Source organism: Bacillus rossius, chromosome 6 (assembly GCF_032445375.1).
Source record: "Bacillus rossius redtenbacheri isolate Brsri chromosome 6, Brsri_v3, whole genome shotgun sequence".
Classification (NCBI taxonomy): Eukaryota; Metazoa; Arthropoda; class Insecta; order Phasmatodea; family Bacillidae; genus Bacillus; species Bacillus rossius.
Window position 1 is genome coordinate 7,307,926 of NC_086334.1, and position 21,810 is coordinate 7,329,735.

At 35.5% G+C, this 21,810-nt stretch overlaps 2 protein-coding genes across 4 annotated transcripts in view; one reads left to right on the forward strand and one right to left on the reverse strand.

Annotated features, from left to right (window-relative positions):
• The window catches only part of LOC134532563 (retinol dehydrogenase 7-like), a 44,661-nt gene extending 34,834 nt beyond the window's left edge, over positions 1–9,827 (forward strand). Inside the window, exon 9 of the mRNA XM_063369087.1 lies at positions 1,334–9,827. Coding sequence (XP_063225157.1) covers positions 1,334–1,362 — 29 coding nt within the window. The 3' untranslated portion in view covers positions 1,363–9,827. The remainder of the gene's footprint in view (positions 1–1,333) is intronic.
• The window catches only part of LOC134532565 (zinc-regulated GTPase metalloprotein activator 1-like), a 315,459-nt gene extending 299,035 nt beyond the window's left edge, over positions 1–16,424 (reverse strand). For 2 of the 3 annotated variants that reach the window (XM_063369091.1, XM_063369090.1), the window contains exons 1-5: positions 15,938–16,424; positions 14,749–14,845; positions 14,244–14,335; positions 9,297–9,356; positions 2,289–2,326 (exon numbers count right to left, since the gene is read on the reverse strand). In XM_063369091.1, coding sequence (XP_063225161.1) covers positions 2,289–2,326; positions 9,297–9,356; positions 14,244–14,335; positions 14,749–14,845; positions 15,938–16,109 — 459 coding nt within the window. In that variant the 5' untranslated portion in view covers positions 16,110–16,424. The remainder of the gene's footprint in view (positions 1–2,288; positions 2,327–9,296; positions 9,357–14,243; positions 14,336–14,748; positions 14,846–15,937) is intronic. The other variant, XM_063369092.1, reaches the window with a different exon arrangement.
• Positions 16,425–21,810: the final 5,386 nt, after the last annotated feature.

The window sequence follows — 21,810 nt, forward strand, 5'->3', positions numbered from 1 at the left end:
CTGTCAGTATTTGTTTCAGTCCAGTGTTTTATTTTAGTGGGTTACATTTTACATTTACATATTGATTTTTTGAATAAAAGGGCTGTCTCAGAGACTCAATGTGGTATCACAATAATTTTTAAATAGTTACACTCATAAGTTTTTTTCTTTCTTTCTAAAGAGCAGCTTATAACAACTTGTTTTAAATACCATTGTACTGTATATTAATATGTTTAGGTATTTCTGCAACAACTTTACCGATGCGCGTAAATCTGCCAAAATCGATAATACTTAATACAGTATGGTCATGGTCCCGGACAAGAGAGAATAAAAGACGTTTCACTGGAAAATTTTTTCAAACTGGTAGGGTAGATGCGAACTGCCCGAGCTCAAAGTCGCGGGCCACTAGGAGCTGGCTTCCCGCGCAAAACGTGCAGTCAACTGCGGAGTACCTAAGTCAGGCCATGTTTTGAGAGTGATTGCGATACTTCAGAATTAGTTACGTTTAAATAAACGTCAGTTGCTGGGAAATTTTTTTACAATTACTCGATTATTAACATAACACACTTAAATCAAAGAAAAAACTCTGGTCGATTGCTGCTCGGGCGACAATCAATACATTGGCCGTGACGGCCGTTTGAAGCGTTACACAGCGTTATGATTGCACACACTGACGTACATGCCCTGTAGAGGCGGCGATGCGATATATCGACCTGTGCAGATTGAAGGAGCACCCGAGTGTCATCAACATTGATAATTGCAAGAATCATTCAAAGAACGTACTAATGTAACTCTGCAGTCAAGGTCAACAGCCGAAATCCACCCGACAAAATCTGAATGTGAGCTGCTAAATTGGAGCTAGATTAGAAGATGTGCCAAACTATAGGATGTTGGATGAAAGAACTTTCATTGCAGTAAAAAATATCTATCTAGCCTTTGTATTTTCTAGCTGACATCAAGTAGTAAATAGTACGTATTTTCTAATTGATAACCAATAATAAGTTACAATGTATTTCATACATTTTTTATAACTCAAAAAGTTTCTTTGATAACATTCATATTGTAAAGTGGGTTTACATTAGTGTTAATATTTTATGCAATAACATTATTTTGTTCCTAATTTTCCTGTATAAAGGTGTGTTATATTAATATTAATATTGTTATCATACGAATAATAATATCAGTTGTTAGGTAGCCCAAAAATAAACAAATAAATATTAATCAATTATGGATATAGGTATACATTTATGTGTGCAATAAAATCTTAAAAACTTAACAAATTTAGATTTCCACAGTGAAAAATTTATGTATGATTTGACTCTTTAACCATGTTAACATTTTTTTCTCATTTCAGTGCAATCCAAAAATGGAATGACAAAGTGAAGAATGAGTAGGCATGTCACACAATTGCATTTGTGACAGCTAAATCACCAAAGGCTTTGTGATACTAGATAAATGAATACACCAGTGTACAGGATGTTATGTTGAAACAAATATTTATGAAACAACTGGACATTTTAAACCTATCTGAAAATAACATCAGATAATTGTGATATGATGCAAGAAAGATGGACTTGGAGAGTGAAAATGATAGTGCTGATTACAAAAAGTGTCAGGATGTGATATTTGGATGTAGTTATGCAAAAAGGAACCAACCCACCATTTTATTATATTTTATTTGAAAATAAATTAAAATAGTACAAGGTTGATTGTACCGTCGTTGCTATTATTATTATATCAGTTTTTATACTAGACCATTAAAATTATACCCACATTATATTATCAATAGGAGAATTACAATTTATAATTAACTTTAACTTCAAAATACATACTCAGAATAGGTTTCATGTGGGTTGGTTCCTTTTTGCATAACTACGTCCATTTATGAGTGGTTTTAGAAAGAAAAAAAAACTGGTGGATGTTAAGTTCATACTAAAACTATAAAGGAAATAGAAATGATCAGTTGACATGAACATATAAATATGTTTTACTTGCTAATGACCTTGAAGCCTGATAAAAGCCAAAGAAATGAACATTACAAAAAAAATCAAAACTTAGTGAGTAAGCTTAGAAACACTCATGCAGGTGTAATATTTTTAAGTAGCTAAGGGGTCAAAGTGGTACTGAATAGTTTAATTTTTAGTTAAGTCCTTGCACACATCTAGTGCCTATCTGCAGGTGGTAACTGCCTTAGTAGTGCCTACTTTGTCATTTGTGTATGTTAAGCGCACCTCAAAAGTTTTTCAACTGTTGGCAGAAATGTTACAAATATTAAGAAATGATTAAAAAATAATTTTAAAATCACTCACCTCAAGTGCATGCTTACTATCCATGACTGTAACTATACCTGAAACAAACAAAGGCAGTAGACAAAACGTTCAATTATTCAAGTAAATTTAATATACACATTTAAATCAACCTCAGCAATTATAATTACATAATAAAACTCACAACTCAACGATAAAGAAGTATCTTGTAAAGGGCATGCATTAAAAAAAAGACAACAATAATAATAACACACATTAATTTTTCACAAGTATTAATTTGTAACATTTCCAACACATATCACAATTAATATATAACAATACTGGCTGGGCCCCGCAGTTTCACTAGCAGTTTCACAGTTAAATTTAAATAAAAAACCGGTCTACAGCAAACCGGACTCATGCACCAAGATTCTGTACATCACATTTTGCAATGCTTAGTTCGAGTCCGACTCGCACTTGGTCAACTTTTATTATTTGCAGGGTGTCTACTGACCCTGGAAAACCTGGAAAACCTGGAAATATCAGGGAATTTTGTAATCAGGGAATTTTTTAAATATCAGGGAATCTTTTTAAAAATCAGGGAATCTTTTTAAAAATCAGGGAATTTTTGTTTGGTAGGTTGTAGTTGGCAATACGTTTTTTGTTTATTGATCAGCTTGCATTGATGTGGCATCATGTGTATCCCCTCCCATTTTTATTTTTGAATGGCAAATAACTAGGGGTGTGCGGGAATAGGTTTTTGTACTGCGGGAAATTTTCGGGAAAAATAAATTATTCCCGCGGGAAACGGGACGGGATCGGGAAAATTAAAATTTTTTTTTTTTATTTCTAATATGAGAAGATGGCCATTTAAATGTTTCTTGCAAAGTTAGTTTTTTTTTTTGCTGCTATTTTTTTTTGTCTGCTTCACTTGCCCTTTTTTCAGCGGCGACATATTTTTTAGCATTCTCAAATTCTTTTTTTATAGAGGGATGTTTATTGAGATGTCTTAGAAATCCAGACGTGCTACCATGCTCGCATCTCAAAAATTTTTCACACGAGACACACTTTGCCAGGGATTTACTGTCTGTCAGACGTTCAAAATACTTCCAAACACTTTTAGGTTTACAAGTAACAAGCTGATTGGTTGCGACCTCCATTATTTGTAGGCTGCTAGTTTGTTTTAATATACAACGGCATTGAAAATAGGAACAGATACTTTGCACAACGTAACGTCAGCCGACAAAGCCCGCCAAACTAAACAGTAAACAACAATTTTTTTCTCCCAAAGCAAAATCATAGATGTTTAGATACTCGTGAGCAGTGGTGTAAAACTACGTGATTTCATATTTTTCAAAGTGCCAATACAGTTCTCTACATCGCCACTGCTATCAAGTAATGAGAACGGTTACGCTTCGTTATGTAACGTCTAGTATTACTTATATCTTTGGCGAAAAGGTTGGATTGCGCATGTGTTTTGTTTGTGTCTAAGGAGACACAGTGGTTTTAGGTTAAGTATTCGATGGTGACGGCAATGTTATATAACTGACTATTCACGTATCTTCCAAATTTGTACCCTTGAAGAAATATATTTATGAACGCATACAATATTTCAGGTACTCCATGTACGTTTTTTTATATTCCAATTAGATATGTGTAAACGATTATCATAATTCACTGCACACCACAGCTGTCGCTACGATCGGCATACGTTTAAAAGATGTTTTGCGTTTAAATAGTACGGAAACTCTTCAAAAAAGTACGATTCCATAAAAAATATTGTTGTAAAAACAGTTTGAATTGATAGAAAACATTTTCACATGATTAGTAAACATTTGTTAATTTTTAAACAATTTCCCGAAAAATTCGGGAGTAATAAATTCCCGCCCGCCATTTCGGGAAGCCTATTTTCCCGACTTTTTTCCTGAAGCGTCGGGATCCCGCACACCCCTACAAATAACGAACAGTTCCTACGTCCATTTTCTTTTATTTACCATCGGATTCGGAAGTGTCGTCAAATCACGTAATACAAACTGGTTCAAGATGGTCTGTTATCCTGCTGACGTACGTGCTGCAGCATGTGCTTCCCACGTTCAGATTATACCGACTGGTGCATTTAATTTTAAGTATCTATGGATGTCCTCAACGTAAACTGGACATTTTTGTTAGCTTTGAAAACAGATATCACAGACACTTTTGGTGAAGATTCGCCATTGTTGCTAGAAATTGGTAGCTGTGGGCTTCATACGGTCCATGGTGCTTTCAAAACTGGAATTTCTGCTACACAATGAGACGTTGTTAGTTTTTTGAGGCCCAGTTACTATTTGTTTAAGCATGTACCTGCAAGGAGGGCAGATTACATTAGAATAACTGGATCAGAGCTTTTTCCCAAGAAATTTTGTGCAATCAGATGGAATACTGCAGTTTCTGAGCGTGCCATGAAAACGTTACCCCACCTAAAGAAATTTGTTAGTGAAGTTTCTATTTCATCTCTCTCTTTCAGTGTAGTGAAAAGTGCTCTTGAAGATAATCTAAAAGTAAAATTGACATTCTTCCACTTTTTGGCATCAGAGCTGGAATTGTTTCTCACAATGTTCCAAAGTGAAGCACCCATGGCCCCTTTTCTCTATGATTCACTGGTAGACATTTTATTAGCTTTGGCAGGAAAGTTTTTGAAACCAGAAGTACTGAAGAGCTTTAGGGAGAAATGCAATTATCTCGATTGGATGTAGATAACCAGGAAAATCTATTGACTGCTAACAATATCACGTTGGGTTATGCAGTACGCCATGCCATCAAGAAAGAGAAAGTACCAGAAAAGTCTGTCCTGTTACAGAAAAATGATAGGACTTGTCTAAAGGTTATGGTAAAAAAACTTCAAGACAAAAGTCCCCTGAAGTACAATCTTACCAAGGGAATTTCCTGCTTATGTCCGTCTGTGGCTTTAAATTCGGGTGTGAGGAAACAGCGTGTAAAGTACAGTTTAGAATGTTGTCTTCAAAACAGGTGGTTATCAGGACAAGAAGCTGATAACATTGAGTGATCATATCAGTTGGTATGTTCCTCGCAAGATTCTGCAGCACTGTTCTCGTCTTTTTCTCGAGAAGACGGGCGCCTTGATCACTTGTGGATGCTCATTCTTAAGGCACATACAGTAGCTTCCAAAACAGGCCTTCTAAAGTTTGTGAGGATGGTGTTGGTACTTTCCCATGGAAATGCATCATTGGAAAGAGGATTTTCAGTGAATTCTAATCTGCTGACAGAAAACTTGCAGGAAGAAATACTGATTTCATGAAGACAGATGTATGACTTTGTTCAACGTTCTGGAGGTGTAGAGCATGTTGATATCACCAAGTCCATGTTACAGTATGTAAGAAATGCTAGTTGTAGGCGTAAGGAAGCCCTGCAAACAAAACAAAAAGAAAAGGAAGCTACAGACAAGAAGAAGGCAGAAAAAAGAAGAGTTTAAGAGATCAAGGCATTGCAGTTGAAGAAGGCTTGAATGTTGGATTTGGCTCGTTCTGAAGTAAGTGCAATAGACGCAAAAGTTGAGTCACTGCGAAATTGATGGGAGCTTCCTTTTACTAATGTTTTTTGCAAAAGGAAGTGTGTGAAATATTTGTAGCAGCATTTTTTATTTGCCATCAATTGAGTCACTTTGGCCACGTTTGGAAGAAGGTAATTTTTTTTTACTAATTTAAGTAAGTTGAAATACTTTGAAACCCGTCAATGTAATATTATGCAGTTTTTTTTCAGTTTCTTGGAATGTCGTAATTGTGTTAAAGAATACCTGGAAAAATTCAGTTTTAGACCTGGAAAACCTGGAAAAATCAGGGAATTTAATTTACTAGATCTGGTAGACACCTTGTATTTGTTTTTATACTTTAGAGTTTGGACTATAATCATACTGACTTTGAATTTTGCATGAATTACCGTTTTTATGACAGAACTTAAAAAAAACTGCTTTATTGGAAAACACATCTCACACATTATCAAGAGATACTAATTTTGCTGTAAGAGACAGGGGGGCCTCAGCATTGGTTAAAATGACTAATAAATTTGGGGTGCCCTGAGAGCTTAAACATTTACTGCAATATGTCTCTGTAAACAGCGTGTCATTTTAGTGACCCACAAAATCTGCATGCCTTATTCGTTCTATCAATTTTGATGAGCCTGTAGATAATATAGTTTAAAGTTTAATCATAGTCAAAAGTACATTTTTCGAGAACACCCCACAGGTTCCTTGCAAATGTTTGCTGTCGCTGAACCCTCGCATGTCGGCGTGCTACTGTTGCTTTGGCTGTCTCAGAGGCACGTTGAGAGGCCATAAGTTCTGTGTGCTGCTGATATCGAGAAGCCCACTCTTTGGCTGTCTCAGAGGCACGCTGAGAGGCCACAAGTTCTGTGTGCTGCTGATATCGAGAAGCTGCCTCTTCGACTGTCTCAGAAGCATGCTGAGAGGCCACTACATCTGCGTTCATCTGCTGTCGAGAAGCCGACTCCTCAGCTGTCTCAAGAGGCATGCTGGGGAGGCCACGCGTTCTGCATTCTCCTGATGTCTAAGATCTGCCTTTTAGCCACTCCATTCTGCTCAATTCTCCTTTGTTCTGCATGAAACAATGTTTCTTGCTGTCTATTTATCATAGCTCAAACATTTTGAGAGCTCTGTAAAAGATTTGACTTGCGTTGCGAGTTGTGATAAAAATTAATTCAAGTCACTAATAAATATAACCTATAACCTAAAACCAAACTGATAAATAACAAAATCAGTTTAATCAAAAACTCATACAAAGTAAATTGTAAGAGAAAAAGATAAGATATACCTATCTTAAAAAAAAATTGAGATCCTAAAAAACTAGCCCAAGCGGCATCTATCGGCTCTCGAAGAAAGTGTACAGCACCTCATACTGACTCGTGAGTTAAAGGTAACTGTGTGTTTTAAGGATTGTTAGCACCATAGTTTCATATATACTAAAAAAAAACTTCCTGGTTATATGTTGTGGAGTTTAGTGATTATACTATCCTTCAGAAACCTACTTTTTTTCCCTGGATGAAAGTATTTAGTTTGCGAAAAAGGGTTCGAACAAACCCTTATACCTTATATCAAATGTTAGGCAGTTTTGTTTTAATGCACTAAATGATAGCCCGTTTAAAATTCAAGGCAACACCATTTATTGACGAAGTTCAAAACTAATCTGTTACCAGTGCCGTTAGTTCGCTAGGCGCCACGAGCTCCATTAAGTGAACGGATCTCACCAAGGAAAAGGATAGGAAGATTCCAGACCTTATTATATGACTGAGTGGCGGACATAAAGAAATGAAACACAACCACAATGTTTGAATTTCTATGACCTATGATTTTCTATTATAAAAATAAATTTACCCCTTTCTCTCTCCACTAGGGATGGAATTTCATATTAAATGTGGCCTATGTGTTATTCCAGGTTATAAGCTAGCTCTACGCCAAATCTCATCCAAATTCGTTCAGCAGTTAATAACAGTCATTTCTTCCACACTCCTTTTCCTCCATTTACTAACTCTCCAAACTCAAGCAGTGCTACCAACTCGGTAGCTACAACTATACCTACGACACAAAATATCTTTATTGAGTAACAAACATAGATACTCACGCATAAATTTTTGCATTCCTAATATTAGTGTGACAGCAGAAGCATTGTTAGTCACACAAGATGTTTGCTTTACATGTTCCCAGTGTAAGGATTATGTTGGCAGTTACGAGTCAAAACAGGTTCAGGACTGAGATGGTGCAAGCAAAACTTGTAAAGGGCTTGAATGATGCCAATAAGAGCTGAAGACTACAAATGTGCTGTGATTATTTTGATTTTTCACATAAAACTCAGCTGGAAGAATTTTCCAAGGAAAATAGACAATGGATGTCAGTCACTGGGATTGAATATTCCTCTCGTGATAAATTAGTTCCATACAATTTGAAACAATAACCAACACTGCATCATGAGTTGAACGAAGCCATGAGATGAAGCCATGAACAAATGGCTACAAGGCACTACAACATGGTAACGTAGTTGTTCCGGCACATGGGAACATTCCACAATGTTAACAACATAACCCACAGATACAGGATTACCTGCGTAATTTTTTTCAGGCACAGGAGTTGTGTTTTATGCTCGTTTCTGCTTCCATCCTGTGCAACACTCAGTAAGAGAGCATACAGAAGATTCCACTTGTTCTGATAGTTGACGCTGATTTGCAGTGTTCCTTTACTCGATTAGTGGATCGCACGGATGGTCAACCGCTCCACCACTTTACTCATGCCAGTATCTGGATGATCAACAAAGTCAAAGGGCTCGCTGATTCTTGCTACATGAACGTTGCCTTCTCTGGGTTATTTGATATTGTGGCTATCGACAATGTGAAAAGTATCCAATCCTGAATGGCAACCATTCGGGTTTTCTCTGGGTCATGAGATGAGTCAAATTAACATGAATGGATACCATTTCAGATTGGATACAATTCAGGCGTTTCACAGAATTCAGTTCTGCTACTTCAGATGGATGCTTTGACATTTTGCTTATCAGCTACTCATTAGCCAATGTAACCAGAAATTTGATCCCAATCCTATCTTCTAAGAGCCCATGGTGACAAAGGCCATCTTCTGTCAGTTAACACAGCAAGTTGGCTAGTGACATTTTAAAGTACTCTAGTAGTTCAAGGTTCTGCAGCACTTATGTGTAGGTACTTTAAAAGAAAGTGTAATATCTGTTTTCACCAGCTGTGGTATAATTTTGGAAAAAGATGAGAACTAAAAAATGTTTCTTTTGAATCCTTGGCTCATTCTAGCATGGGCGTGCTGGATTCAGGCCAAATTTTTACATCACATAATTGAGGAAATGTTTTCACGCACAGTATTTTATGGTTATTCAGATAAAATGGCCAATTAAGATTGTTTTTAAGAATGGTGAATCAAACAGACCCCACATTAAAGTAATTAATTACAGAAATGTGTTTACTACTAGTTAAGATATTTTCCAATTTGAACCCTTTTTGCATATCCAGTCTTACACTCCTCTACTAACTACTATACGTACGTACCATCCAGGAATATGTCACTACCCAATTCCTTGTCTAGCCAAAATATAGATGCAATAGGTCCTGAAACAAATAAAAAAATATATATAATAAACTAACTGTTCATTAACTTTTAATCATTTATGCGGTAAGCATGTCAAACTACGGCTGCAAAGTTTTTGTTACTGGATAATGTAATACCGATCTACTTACAAGGGGAGTGCGTGAACTTTATAACGGTTCGTTATAAAAATAATAATAATAAATAAAGAGCTGTGAAGCACCAATTGTAGTTTTTGTTTTATTTTTCAAAATAGAATGCTGCACAAACAAATACAATCCCTCATTCAATTCGTACATCCGCCTGTCGAGAATTGCTCGCAGCTCGGGCGATGAGAATTAACGAAAAACAACGTAGGTTAAGTCCTTCAGTAACATTTTTCTGTAAGTACACAAAATCAGTGCGGCCTCAAACATGGCCACACCCAGCGAAAACGAATTTCACCAAGAGCCAGACGCCGACAGCCGCAATTCCTAGTTAAAAGTGTCCAAAAAGTTCCAAAACAACAGATGATTAATTTACTCTCTTCGGCATGGCTCTAGCTACTGACGTTAAATTTATCCTCCTCAAAATTCCTCCATATTTGGTGAGAAGCCAACGAACGCGCGCCCTCCTGGTGCAGCGATCGACAGACGACTGGTGAAGTCATGCCACCTTCTTCATCATGGATAAAGGAGAAGTCACATGACCTCACCGACCAATCACACACTCACTTACACACACAATTCAAATTTCAAGCCAATAACAGTACACAACATAAGCACTGAAAACCATTTTCCATACATATAAAGAGGGACTTCCCATTCTCGGTCCCTTCTTGGTAAATATGTAGTTGGGCGGTATTTGCGAAAAAAATTTTTAAAAATCCGAAAATACCTTTATTTTATGCTCTTCAACGTCCTCTTTTCATTAAAAGTGGCGGAGGTAAGAAATTCCAAATACTTTAGGAGATATCAAATTTTTAAATTTCATCATATGTAGTTGAGCGGTATTTGCGAAAAAAAAAAATGTTAAAAATCCGAAAATACCTTTATTATATGCTCTTCAACTTCCTCTTTTCATTAAAAGCGGCGGAGATAAGAAATTCCAAATACTTTAGGAGATATCGAATTTTTAAATTTCATCACAATACCAGTGCCGTGATGTGGCGGTTAACATTGTTGTTTACGTACGAGGTAAGAGTATCTACTTTTTTTATTGGATAATGATGTCGCGTGATTGTTCGTGATAGGCCAGAATTCAAACGAACTAATACGTGATTATTTAGTTCATTTATTGTTTAAAACAGTGTTTAATTACCGCCTCCAATTTAGGTGAGTTTTTAACGTTTCTAATTTTAAAGTCTTATTTGTGTTTTTGATATTGTTGCGCAAGTATAAGGAACAAAAAAAAATTTACGTGAGTTGTTACTGTGTATCCTTTGTTACGGGTTTGTTAGGTAAGGTCAGTTACATTATAAATAATTTAAAACTAAAGAATAATTAAAATTAATTCACATTATTTTTAATGTCGGCTTAGTTTGAAAGTATTAATAATGTAACTGACCTGACCTAATCAACCATTTTATTAATTACGCATTGACGATTCACGTATTTACGAACACACTGCAAAATAACAAAAATGGCGTCGCTCGAATGGTTCCACAGGTCTTGTATTGCAAAATTAAAAAATTCGATATCTCCTTAAGTATTTGGAATTTCTTATCTCCGCCGCTTTTAATGAAAAGAGGAAGTTTAAGAGCATATAATAAAGGTATTTTCGGATTTTTAACATTTTTTTTCGCAAATACCGCTCAACTACATATGATGAAATTTAAAAATTCGATATCTCCTAAAGTATTTGGAATTTCTTACCTCCGCCACTTTTAATGAAAAGAGGACGTTGAAGAGCATAAAATAAAGGTATTTTCGGATTTTTAAAATTTTTTTTCGCAAATACCGCCCAACTACATATTTACCCCCTTCTTAATTTTATCAAAAACGTCTGACCTTGGTTTCCCACGCTCCGAAGAGATATTGTTTCTGTCTCTCTCTTGGTGGGGAATCACAGTTTCTATCTCACTCGCACTCATAGGTCTCATATACCTGTCTCTTTCTAATACATCCCAAACCAAGTCCATTGTTCTAGAACACTATGTAACAGCCCGTTCTGAATAAAAACGTAACATATCACTATAGTACCATATTAAAATCAAAATAAGTATTGTAGAAAACATTCATACACATGTTAGACAAATATAATTAGTAAACAAAGTATAAAAGCTTTCTTGAAAACCCCAAATAAGTGATTATCAGACAATTATATAACACGTTAATGAAAGTTAAAAACAGCAATCCTAATACAAATTACTTGACAAAATTAAACTTATTTAGAAAAAACCTGAAAAAGTAGGCCAAAACAGGCAAAAATCCAGTAAAATGACTTATTTGTGAACAATTACATAAAAAATAGTAATGATTTAAAATGTCTGTTAAAATACACAGTACTTTCTTAAAACACACAGCAAGTGTAACTATCAACCCTAAAATACATAAAAACGGTAAAATATTCTTAGCGAGACGTTTAAAGAAATGTAAACACCCACCAACCATTGTTTACAAAACATATTAATAATGATAAATACACATTAAAGTCTGACTATACTATCACAAAATGTAAACACAGCTTAAAACATAGACTTATTAAGAAATATTTACATGCATGAAAACAGTTTAAAAGAAAAATATTTAGCTAGGAGGGCAGGGGTCTTGCAACGTTAGGTACAACTTCCAGTCACCAATTTTGACATCCCTTTGCAAGAGTAAACTACTTCCTAATAGCAATCTACCATGTAAAGGAAAAAAAACTGAACTCACAATTGCACTCGAGAAACAGCCGATCAAAAAACGAGGCACAACTGATATTCCCCCGTTATGTTAATCTCAGAATCGCTATGCTGGCATGTTAATCTCAGAATCGCTATGCCGGCATGAGTAACTGGTTAGAGCGTCTGACTGCAGTGCTGTTGACTCTGGTTCGACATCAGTATCGATACTACATTTTTCAGTTTTTATAGAACTTTCATTGTTTACATGGAAATTCATGTTTATTTATCAAAAATAGTATTATTTTTTTACTGCAAAAATTTAACTGCTAGGGTGAAGGTAATATGAAATAAGCAAATTGATGTTATTAAATGTAAAAAATAATTTATAAAGGTATGACTAAATAAAGGTTTCATTTGAATCCTTGGCTCATTCTTGCTTGCGCCTGCTGGATTCAGGCCAAATATTTACTTAAAAAAATGAGAATGTGTTTTTATACACAGTATCTACACATTGCTCTCAGTCAATTTCTACAGATTTGGTTCACACTTGTGGTTGATATGTATCATAAAAACACTTAAATCATATGTTCTATTCACATCATTGGCACTGTAAAATTGTGACAGTGTTGAATGAACTTTTTTTTAAACAAAGACAGAGGAAAACAGATTTTGTTAACATTTTGGAATGTGGCTAATAGTTATATCAGTTTTTCAGCATAACAAGCATATATTTCAACACGTTACTAGTAGTAAACATTGGAGCACTCAATTGGTGAAGAACTAATGAATGGATGTATTTTGATTGATGACATCTTCACGGGATTGTATTTCCAATTGTTCTTGTAATAGAGTAAGGGCATTGATGCACAGATAACTTAGAGAAATTTCTGTTTTAAATAATGTGCTAGGAAAAAATGACAATGCGTAAAAATCCATACTGATGGTCTGTACTGTGGTAAATTAAGTTTTTATTTTATGAATTTTCAATAAATGAACACGAATTTTCGCGTAATTGATAAAAATCTATTAAAATTAAAAGTAAAGCATCCATACTGGTATTGAAACCGAGTCACCACTGATGTAATCAGATGCTTGCTTCAACTGCTGGCTTGTGCTGCCTTAGTGATTCTGAGAGCAACATCACAAGGGAATAAAAGTTTTGCCTTGTTTATAGACCTGCTATTTCTAGCGAACAAACTACTGATAGTTGGGTTTTCTCATCTATAGGGTAGATTGCTAGTGGAAAGTACTTTATTCTCGCTAAGGGATGTTAAAATCGTAGACTCGAAGTTCGCGCTCTCTCCTTGTGAGTCATAAACAATTGTATATGCAAGCAATTGTTAGAAAACCAACAAACATAAACAGATTGTAAAATTATAACTAGTCCAACAAAACAACATGCTGATACCTCCATAAAAATTACATGCATTCTATAAATGGAATAACATACAGAGGAAATGGTTTGTTAGTTATGCTGTCTAAGGGCCAATTTTACCACAAATGATTAAGATTTTAAACTACACTTAATAACAATTAAGCATTGTTTAGTAATGAATAGCATTCACCAACAAGTTACTTGTGTTTAAGATGGATAGCCAGAGTTTAAGTTTACTTGCCCAATTTTGAGAGATTAACCTTTCATAAAAAGTTTAGCAGCCAGGAAAATGGATGCACAATTGCATCAGCTGATATTTCAATCAAAAACAATGCAAAAAAAATCTGAAATTTCAAGCAAGAGAAAATTAGATAAATGGCAATGATGATGGTGATGTCGAAATACTCAAAGACCCAATGAGAATGCAGTTCAAACATATAATGTTATAAATTATAGCCTGTCCCCAAATAAGCAAATTTTGAAGGTCTCTATTAATTACTCTTTGAAATAAGAAATGTCATTACTCATTACGTTCATAGGATTCTCGATAATGTCCATGCCATTTTTGATACTTCAGGATTTTCATTTATTTATTATTCATTATTTAGAGCCATGATGGACTTCCCTACACTAAACCCAGCAGATTCTAACTAGAAATGCCCAAGTGTAAGGCACCACCGTGACTGATGTCACAGCAGATAATTTGAGGAGTGTAACGATGGCACCTACCTGGGTCGGCCAGACCGGTGGTTTCCAGCAGAATGTAGTCAAACTTGCCCCGCTTCTTCATCAGGTTCTCGATCGCCTTCACGCCATTGTCCCTGCAACCACACGTGCATCTCACTCAAGCCCAAACAGTTCCTGCAACACTGAACTTGCTGCAGATCGAGATGGCCCAAATGCAAGATAGCATTTACTGATCCTTTCACGGTGAAGTTTGCCCTGTTGGCAGAGTTGTGCCAGGCAGTTTAATAACTTTTTGAAATCAGCCATAACTTTTTAAAGGTTGTCATCCTTGATTCTAATTTCATTTTGATTTTCTATTGCTTTAGATAAAAAAAGTATCATGATGCAAGGTAATTTATTTGGTTTAATATTTTTCTTTAAGTAGGAGATGAACACATTTAAACATTAAATGGTTTCTGTTTTCATCTACGTAACTGCATTTACGAACAATCAATAGGAAAGCAACTCAGCAAGCGACGAGTCGTCGAGGTGCCCGAGGCTTGCTTACTTGACGGAGCAGCAGAGGCAGCCGTTCCTCAGCTCCAGCCACTCCTCGTACAGTTCGCCGTCCTGTCCCACCGCAACGCTCTTCTCCACGGCACTCCCTGCACGCACGACACACCCTCCGTCACGCTCTTCCCGCCCGGGTCCCAGACACACACACAAACACACACACACACACACCTGTGTGTTCGCAATCACAGAGAGGTATTCCATGTCTCATGTCTAATTAACAAAGCTTGTACACTCACTTTATGTCAATTTTAACTTTTTCTGCATTACATTGCCCAGAATTACATTTTACATGTCCTCTCCGAATCTCATAACCTGGACAGTTTTTTATGGCACACATTTTTTTCTTCTGGAACCCTCAACTCTAACGAGTGAACTAGCAAAACTTGTAACTCTAATTTTATTTAACATACTGTATGTTTTTAATTTTAGTTGAATTGATAATGTAAATATTTATGTAATTATATTATGTTACAGTAGGAGTCATGGCTGTATGTTTAAATGACCGTACCACTACTGATATTATAAATGAAAATTAAACATACACATTTGCAAGGTATGCACACTGTTAAAACCAGCAGTAAATTTGGGGGTATTAGTTTTTGTTTTTCTCTTTCCTGTAAAATTTGTCTTAAGGAGACAGCCTGGTCAGGGTTGTATTTGTGGGCGGGATGATAAGTGCAACACTCGCTGGTGCTTATAGTGCTGTATCGCCTCTAAGCGCAAGGTTCTGAACTGGTGCGCTGTCTTTTCATTATGCTAAAGACAACTGTGAAATTTGTAGCTATACTAACCTAACCAACCATCCACAGTTTCTTTAATTTATTTAATGGGGCTAACCTAATCTAATTGACCATTCTCACAATGTAATAAATATTTAATATTTATACAGAACATGCACAAACATTGTCTTGGAACGGACTGTTGTGAATATTAGGTTTTCCGAGTCTACATACATTAGAACTTTTCGGAATTTTAATTTCAGAACAGCACATACTCTAGAAATAAACGAAACGGCTACACAAAACTGTGGCAGGGTGTCAACTGGATCACAGAAATAAAATGCAGCTAAATTATCTTGACATTTAAACGAAATGCCTAAGCAGTTCATTTACCTATTAGACTGCTAAGTATTACAGATTGCTAATTTAAATATTCCTTGAACAGAAAAAAAACCCACTAACCTTCACCAAATTCGTTTAAGATAACCGCTATCCTTTTATCATGCTGCTCCGTTAAGACGTAATTGAGTAAAGTTGTTTTTCCAGCACCTAAGTAACCTGTAATAATAGTTACAGGTACCGGATCGAAGACAGCTGGTACTAAATCAGGAACATCTTCGTCCGAAGAATCCATTGCACGCCGAATGGTTAGTTTAATTAAAAACTGCAAGACATCGTGTATTTTATAACACGTTAAGTACTCAGCAACACAGCTAAACAACAGGAAAGGAAACTATAACACAGCAGCTCTGTTTCCGTATTGTTTACATGTGGTCGCATTTGTTTAGATTCATTTGAATTTTTTTAGATTCATTTGAATTTTTTTTACAATACATTTTCCACCAACTTATGAAATAAAACAAGATAGCTCTAAGATATAGAGCAAGAAATATAAATGCAATAAAAACGCAATATGAACCAAACTACACCGCATTGGAGGAAACAATTTCTTGGATTCCCAAATATATTTTGCTTTAATCATTGTTAAGTCAGAGAGAACACATTAATTTTTTTAAACTGTTGGAGAGTGAGTTTTGATTATTATTACTACAGTTTTAAACACACAAATTAACGATAATGAACGTCATTGATTTCACAGGACAAGATTTGTTTCTTGACAATCACTATAAACGTGGAGAATTTCGTTAAATTTTAATCATAAACGATTTATTATGTATATTGCATTATAACTCTTGATTACAAGATGGCGGATTTTATTTTGTTTCTATTACCCAACTTTTTCTTGAAAAGCTATTTCCTGTTCAATAATTTTTTTTAGAATTTATTTTAAGAGGAGAAAGTAAGACAAAACTTTTATTATTAATCTAACTTATTTTTAAATTACGAAAACAATTTCGCTTGTAAATAGTTATACTTCGAGAGGTCGAAGTGATGAAAAATCGATAGTTTTGAGACCAACCACTAGGTTCGACGTTGAACCGACAGAATGCGCCAGTGTTGTTACGGACGACTACAGACGACGTTCGGCGCAAAACTGTTAGACGCCTGCGCAGAAAGTATTTCCCTCTATTGGTGGTTCGTGAAAGTTACTGTATTCACTGACAAGCGGTCCTTCGCGTCGGAAACTGTACGTTCTTACGTTTCCTCCGCGGTTTAATATTTCTTGCTTGTATAATTTAATGTACTTTCAGCGAAAAAAGTGTTAAGCGTTAAAAAAATATATATAGATATATATCATCACTCAAGCAAATACCATATACTTTTCTCTTTTGCCACATTTATTTTTCATCAAGAGTGAATTGGTTTTTGAAGTGTGTTAAAAACTAAACATAAAAATAGGAATTATTAACAAGTAAAACAATGTGGACCAAGTGGTGTGAACTAGCACCCCTGCAAAACAACAGTGATGTGAAAGTTTCCAAAATAATGTGGCGGGAAGTAGAATTTTAACGTTTCTTATTGTTATTATGTTACCACATCGGGAAATAATTTTGCTGTGTTAGTTACGTATTGTCAGTGACAAATCGTGTTAAAATCACAGTTAACTGTAGTAGATTTTTGCGTTGTCCTCCTTGACATATCACGACGTTTCGTATACTTGACCGCGCGAGTTTGTACAAACCCGGCTCTCCGTTGCATTGTTGTCTCCAGTTGCGGCGGACACTGGGATATACAGTGCGTTTCGGGCTAGGAAGTGGCTGTCGGTGCAGTTAAACAAAACCAGTGAGTGTACTCTGGGAATAAGTTCATCTGTGCGTGTGAATGATTCTTGCGTTCCGGAGGAAGGCGACGCCGGATACAGACGAGTAACTGGCCGTCGGACGCCTGCACAGATACCATCGACTTCCAAGTGCGCCCACCGGACTGCCCCTTGACACGACATCTCGACTTTAGGACCACGGTGAGGCCTTATCTACGTCTGCCTTCCTTCCTTTTCATAATCGACCACTTTTACGTGACCGAAAAGGGGGGAGCAAAAAAAAAAAGAGAGAACTGTTCTCTCAACGAATTGCCCTTTTACACGAATTTCAGCCGTGCAGTTACTTTCACGTCAATAATGACTTTGCATGCTTAGTGGTTCATTAACTCAAATGCAATTTGCATGATATGGCAAATAGTACTTTGCGGGTTATTTGCATTGCATTAGCAAGATTTATAACGGAGATATGCCTAAGTCAATGTTTTTACATACCTACTTTACTAAGCTAACATCCACTAAAAAAAAAAAAAAAAAAAAAAAAAAAAAAAAAAAAAAAAAAAAAAAACATACAGAAAATGGTAAAACTTAATTTTCTGTTATTATTTAATGACTATACTTAAAAAACCACCTGATTTAATCACGTTGGTTTTAAAATTGGAATTTTTTTTTCTGAAGTCCTATTGAAGCAAAACGTTTATTTGAATTGAGCGCGCAAGATGAACTGTACGGGCCTGCATCACCGCAAGTTTTCGTCATCCGAAACTTACGCATTGTGCAGTAAGATGCGTCGACTTCGCTGCCGACTATACTGTTAAACAACGCAGTTGATCCTTTAACTTGTAAATACATTTGTTAAAATAGGACGATATATAAATATATGTTTTTTGTAGAATTGTTTAAGAATCTATATGGACTGACGTATTGACTGCCTTGCGTAATCCATGACAATTTACTAGCTTATAAGTCAGCTCAGGAAGGATAAAGACACAATGCACCAATTAATAAATTAGAACTGTAATTTTTTTAAACAAAAAAAATTAATTCGAGCGAGTTTTCCAGTAGGTACTCGCCAGTGAAATGTAAACACCTAACTTCGGTATCGAGCAAACAACACGCGTTCTCATGCTGTACATGTTGCAAAGAAAACTTAAAATATGAAACTCAGACATGAAATTTAACGTAGAATTCTTTAAAATAATGCCTAGCGTGATAAATAAACTGATAAATAATATAGTCACTTTTCAAATACCAACATTTCTGGATGTGAATTACACATACTTTCCGCGCCCGCCTCTAGATTTAGCTGTCTGTATCTTAAACGTTGTTTGCCACCATCAAAAGTAGATAGTAATTAGCAGAACGAAATAATAGGAAATTCTTAAGTATTAGAAACGGCTCCAATAAAATCCCGGCTTTGGGCCTGATTTTCGATAAGGAAATTTATTAAAAAATTCCAATCTTTTTAAAATTTACTAAACAGTTAATGTTATAAAGTTTCCTCGCATGTCACATTACATAAGTTATACTTATATGACATTTCTAAAATAATATCCTGAAATACTTAAAACACATATTTTATCAGTAAGTAGGATATGGTTGTATTCTTCTTTTTGTTAAACGACTGAAACCCATTTGTAAATACTTCCAAAACCTTAACAAACTTAACTAACCTTAACCTTGTTGAGCTGATTCAACACATTTATTATATTATAATGTTATTAAAAAGTAAAAGATATTCCAGTGACAGTAGTTGAACCACGTGCATTTAACTTTCCAATCACGCGGTCTACCGCTGCACTACTTTTTTTTTATTATTGTTTGGCTGGCCCGTGATTTTCATCACAAGCCAGCCAAACATAACCCCTCCCCCCCCCCGCCCCCTATTATTTATTATTTCTTATAGTTTGACAATTTCGTGTGACAGTTTTATTTACTTTGACAAATTATTGACAAATATAAATACTATTTATTTACACCCGTGCCTTACCCGAGACTTGAACCCAAAACCCCTCGCACCGAAAGTCAGTGTTCATATGACTACGCTACGGAGGTCGGCATACTAATTCTCTTGAAATTTAGAAAAATAGTTTGTATTATAATCAGTGCAATGAAAGTTTTCTTAGGTTTTTAAAAGCTTGAAATTACTTTTTATTATGACTATTTTAGTTTACCAAATATATTACAGGATAGTTTCTCTATCATAAAGTTTGATTTGGCACACCAATACATTTGGTATGTCCCCCAATGTTTACTAAAGTGACTATATACGGGTTCATGTTGTTACATGAAGGTCCGCCATCTTTGTGACACATTTCCGTTCATCGATTCCGGTCCATTTTCACGAAATTACTCCTACCAAATGCCGTATACCGAGAGCTAAGATTTTTATATATAAAAAAAATCCCTGATGGGCGAAAAATATTTTATCTGGCTGCTTTTAAAGCCGGCCAAATCACGTCATGCGACATGCCTGAAAGCACTCCATCGGCATGGATGAGAGAAGCGATTTTGACGAAGTAGGAGGATTGGGGAGGTTTGTACGCATTTGAGGGCTTTTGGGCTTACGGTTTGAAAGGTACTTCAAAAAAGACTGAACTGGCTTCGAGAGGGATTTTTTTTTTACAATTCATCAGTTATTTCCCCCATTATTACTGAGGTCCAGTCATTGCGCATTCACAGGGAGTGTGTATGCTTAAGCTGCAGTAATATATGTTGAATGGAAAAAAATCGAAACAAAAAAAAAAAAACTAACGTACTCATAGCAACAGGTACAGGATAGATAGGTATGGAAGAAAATCTGCAGGGCTACACACAACTCCTGCTGTTCAAGAATGCTCTGGTCGTGTTTCGATATAGTTTAATTTAATTTATTCATAGTATTAAAAGCCTCTTAAGTGTCTAACATTTTCAATGTGGGGAAAAAACTCTTAATATCACGTAACAATTTATTTGTTGAAATAAGGGTGTTGTTTCTCAATCATTTCAATAAAATAATTTTACGACAGCGACAAGTTTTACGATGTTCTAGAACTTGATTCAATTAATCATTATCTTAACTCTTAGTTTCCATCTTAAGTACGTTTTCTATTTTTCAATAAACCAGTTTTTCAGCTACAACTTCAAAGGCGTATACCAGCCTTAGAAATCCTGTACGACTGCAAGTCTTTTTATGTTTCCAAATTATTTGTTCGTGATGAATTGCAGCGGCAATGCTTAATGTGACAGGACTTTTTTTTTGTGACAGCAAACCGTAAATATTTTTTTTTGTACACAATACGTGACAGTAAATCTCACGGCGCATTATAAGAAGTGCCACTGCTACAATCTACCGACTCTTCTTCCTGGTTCAGATGGTAGATACTTAAACAGTCGAGCCGTGATCGCTGAGTCCTAGAAAATTCGCATAAAAGTTTATGATATATTAACTGCATAATATATTAACCAAATAATGTATACTTAACTTGATGTAAGCTTTTGGACATACGCCATTGCTAAGCACATGTATGTCTGTAGAAGAAAACTAAAAAAATACCCAAAAGACAAAAACACAAATTAAGCAAAAAATTGCTGTTGTGGAAACAGGATATAAACACCAGATAATATTCCATAACAGGAATATGGTCAACAAACAAAGGAGAAAAAAAACTGTTGTGCTGAATTTTTTTGGGTTCAATATCATTTGTGGGGGTGTTTTCGTTCTCTTAGTCCATTTTTTTTCTTTGTTTGTTGACCATATTCCTGTTATGGAATATTATGTGGTGTTTATATCCTGTTGACAACAGCAATGTTTTGCTTAATTTGTGTTTTTGTCTTTTGAGTATTTTTTTAGTTTTCTTCTACAGACATATATGTGCTTAGCAATGGCGTATGTCAAAAAGCTTACATCAAGTCATGCACTCCCATTGCACAAATCTTTCAAAGATAATGTATACTTACCTAGCAGGTATGAGGACATTGCAGCAAATACATATTGTGAATAGAAGGTTTATTTGCGTCTGTACCTAAGTTTGTTCAGTATTATGAAGTGAGTTCGTGTCTGACAGTCCGAACCCTCGTATCGCATGTTCTAAACTCTTACATGATGTCATGGTTCATCCTTAATGCAAATAATTTTTTTTTTTTGAAAATAGATGCAAATAAATTTCTCAGACTTCCTGAATTTTTTTTTTTAAAT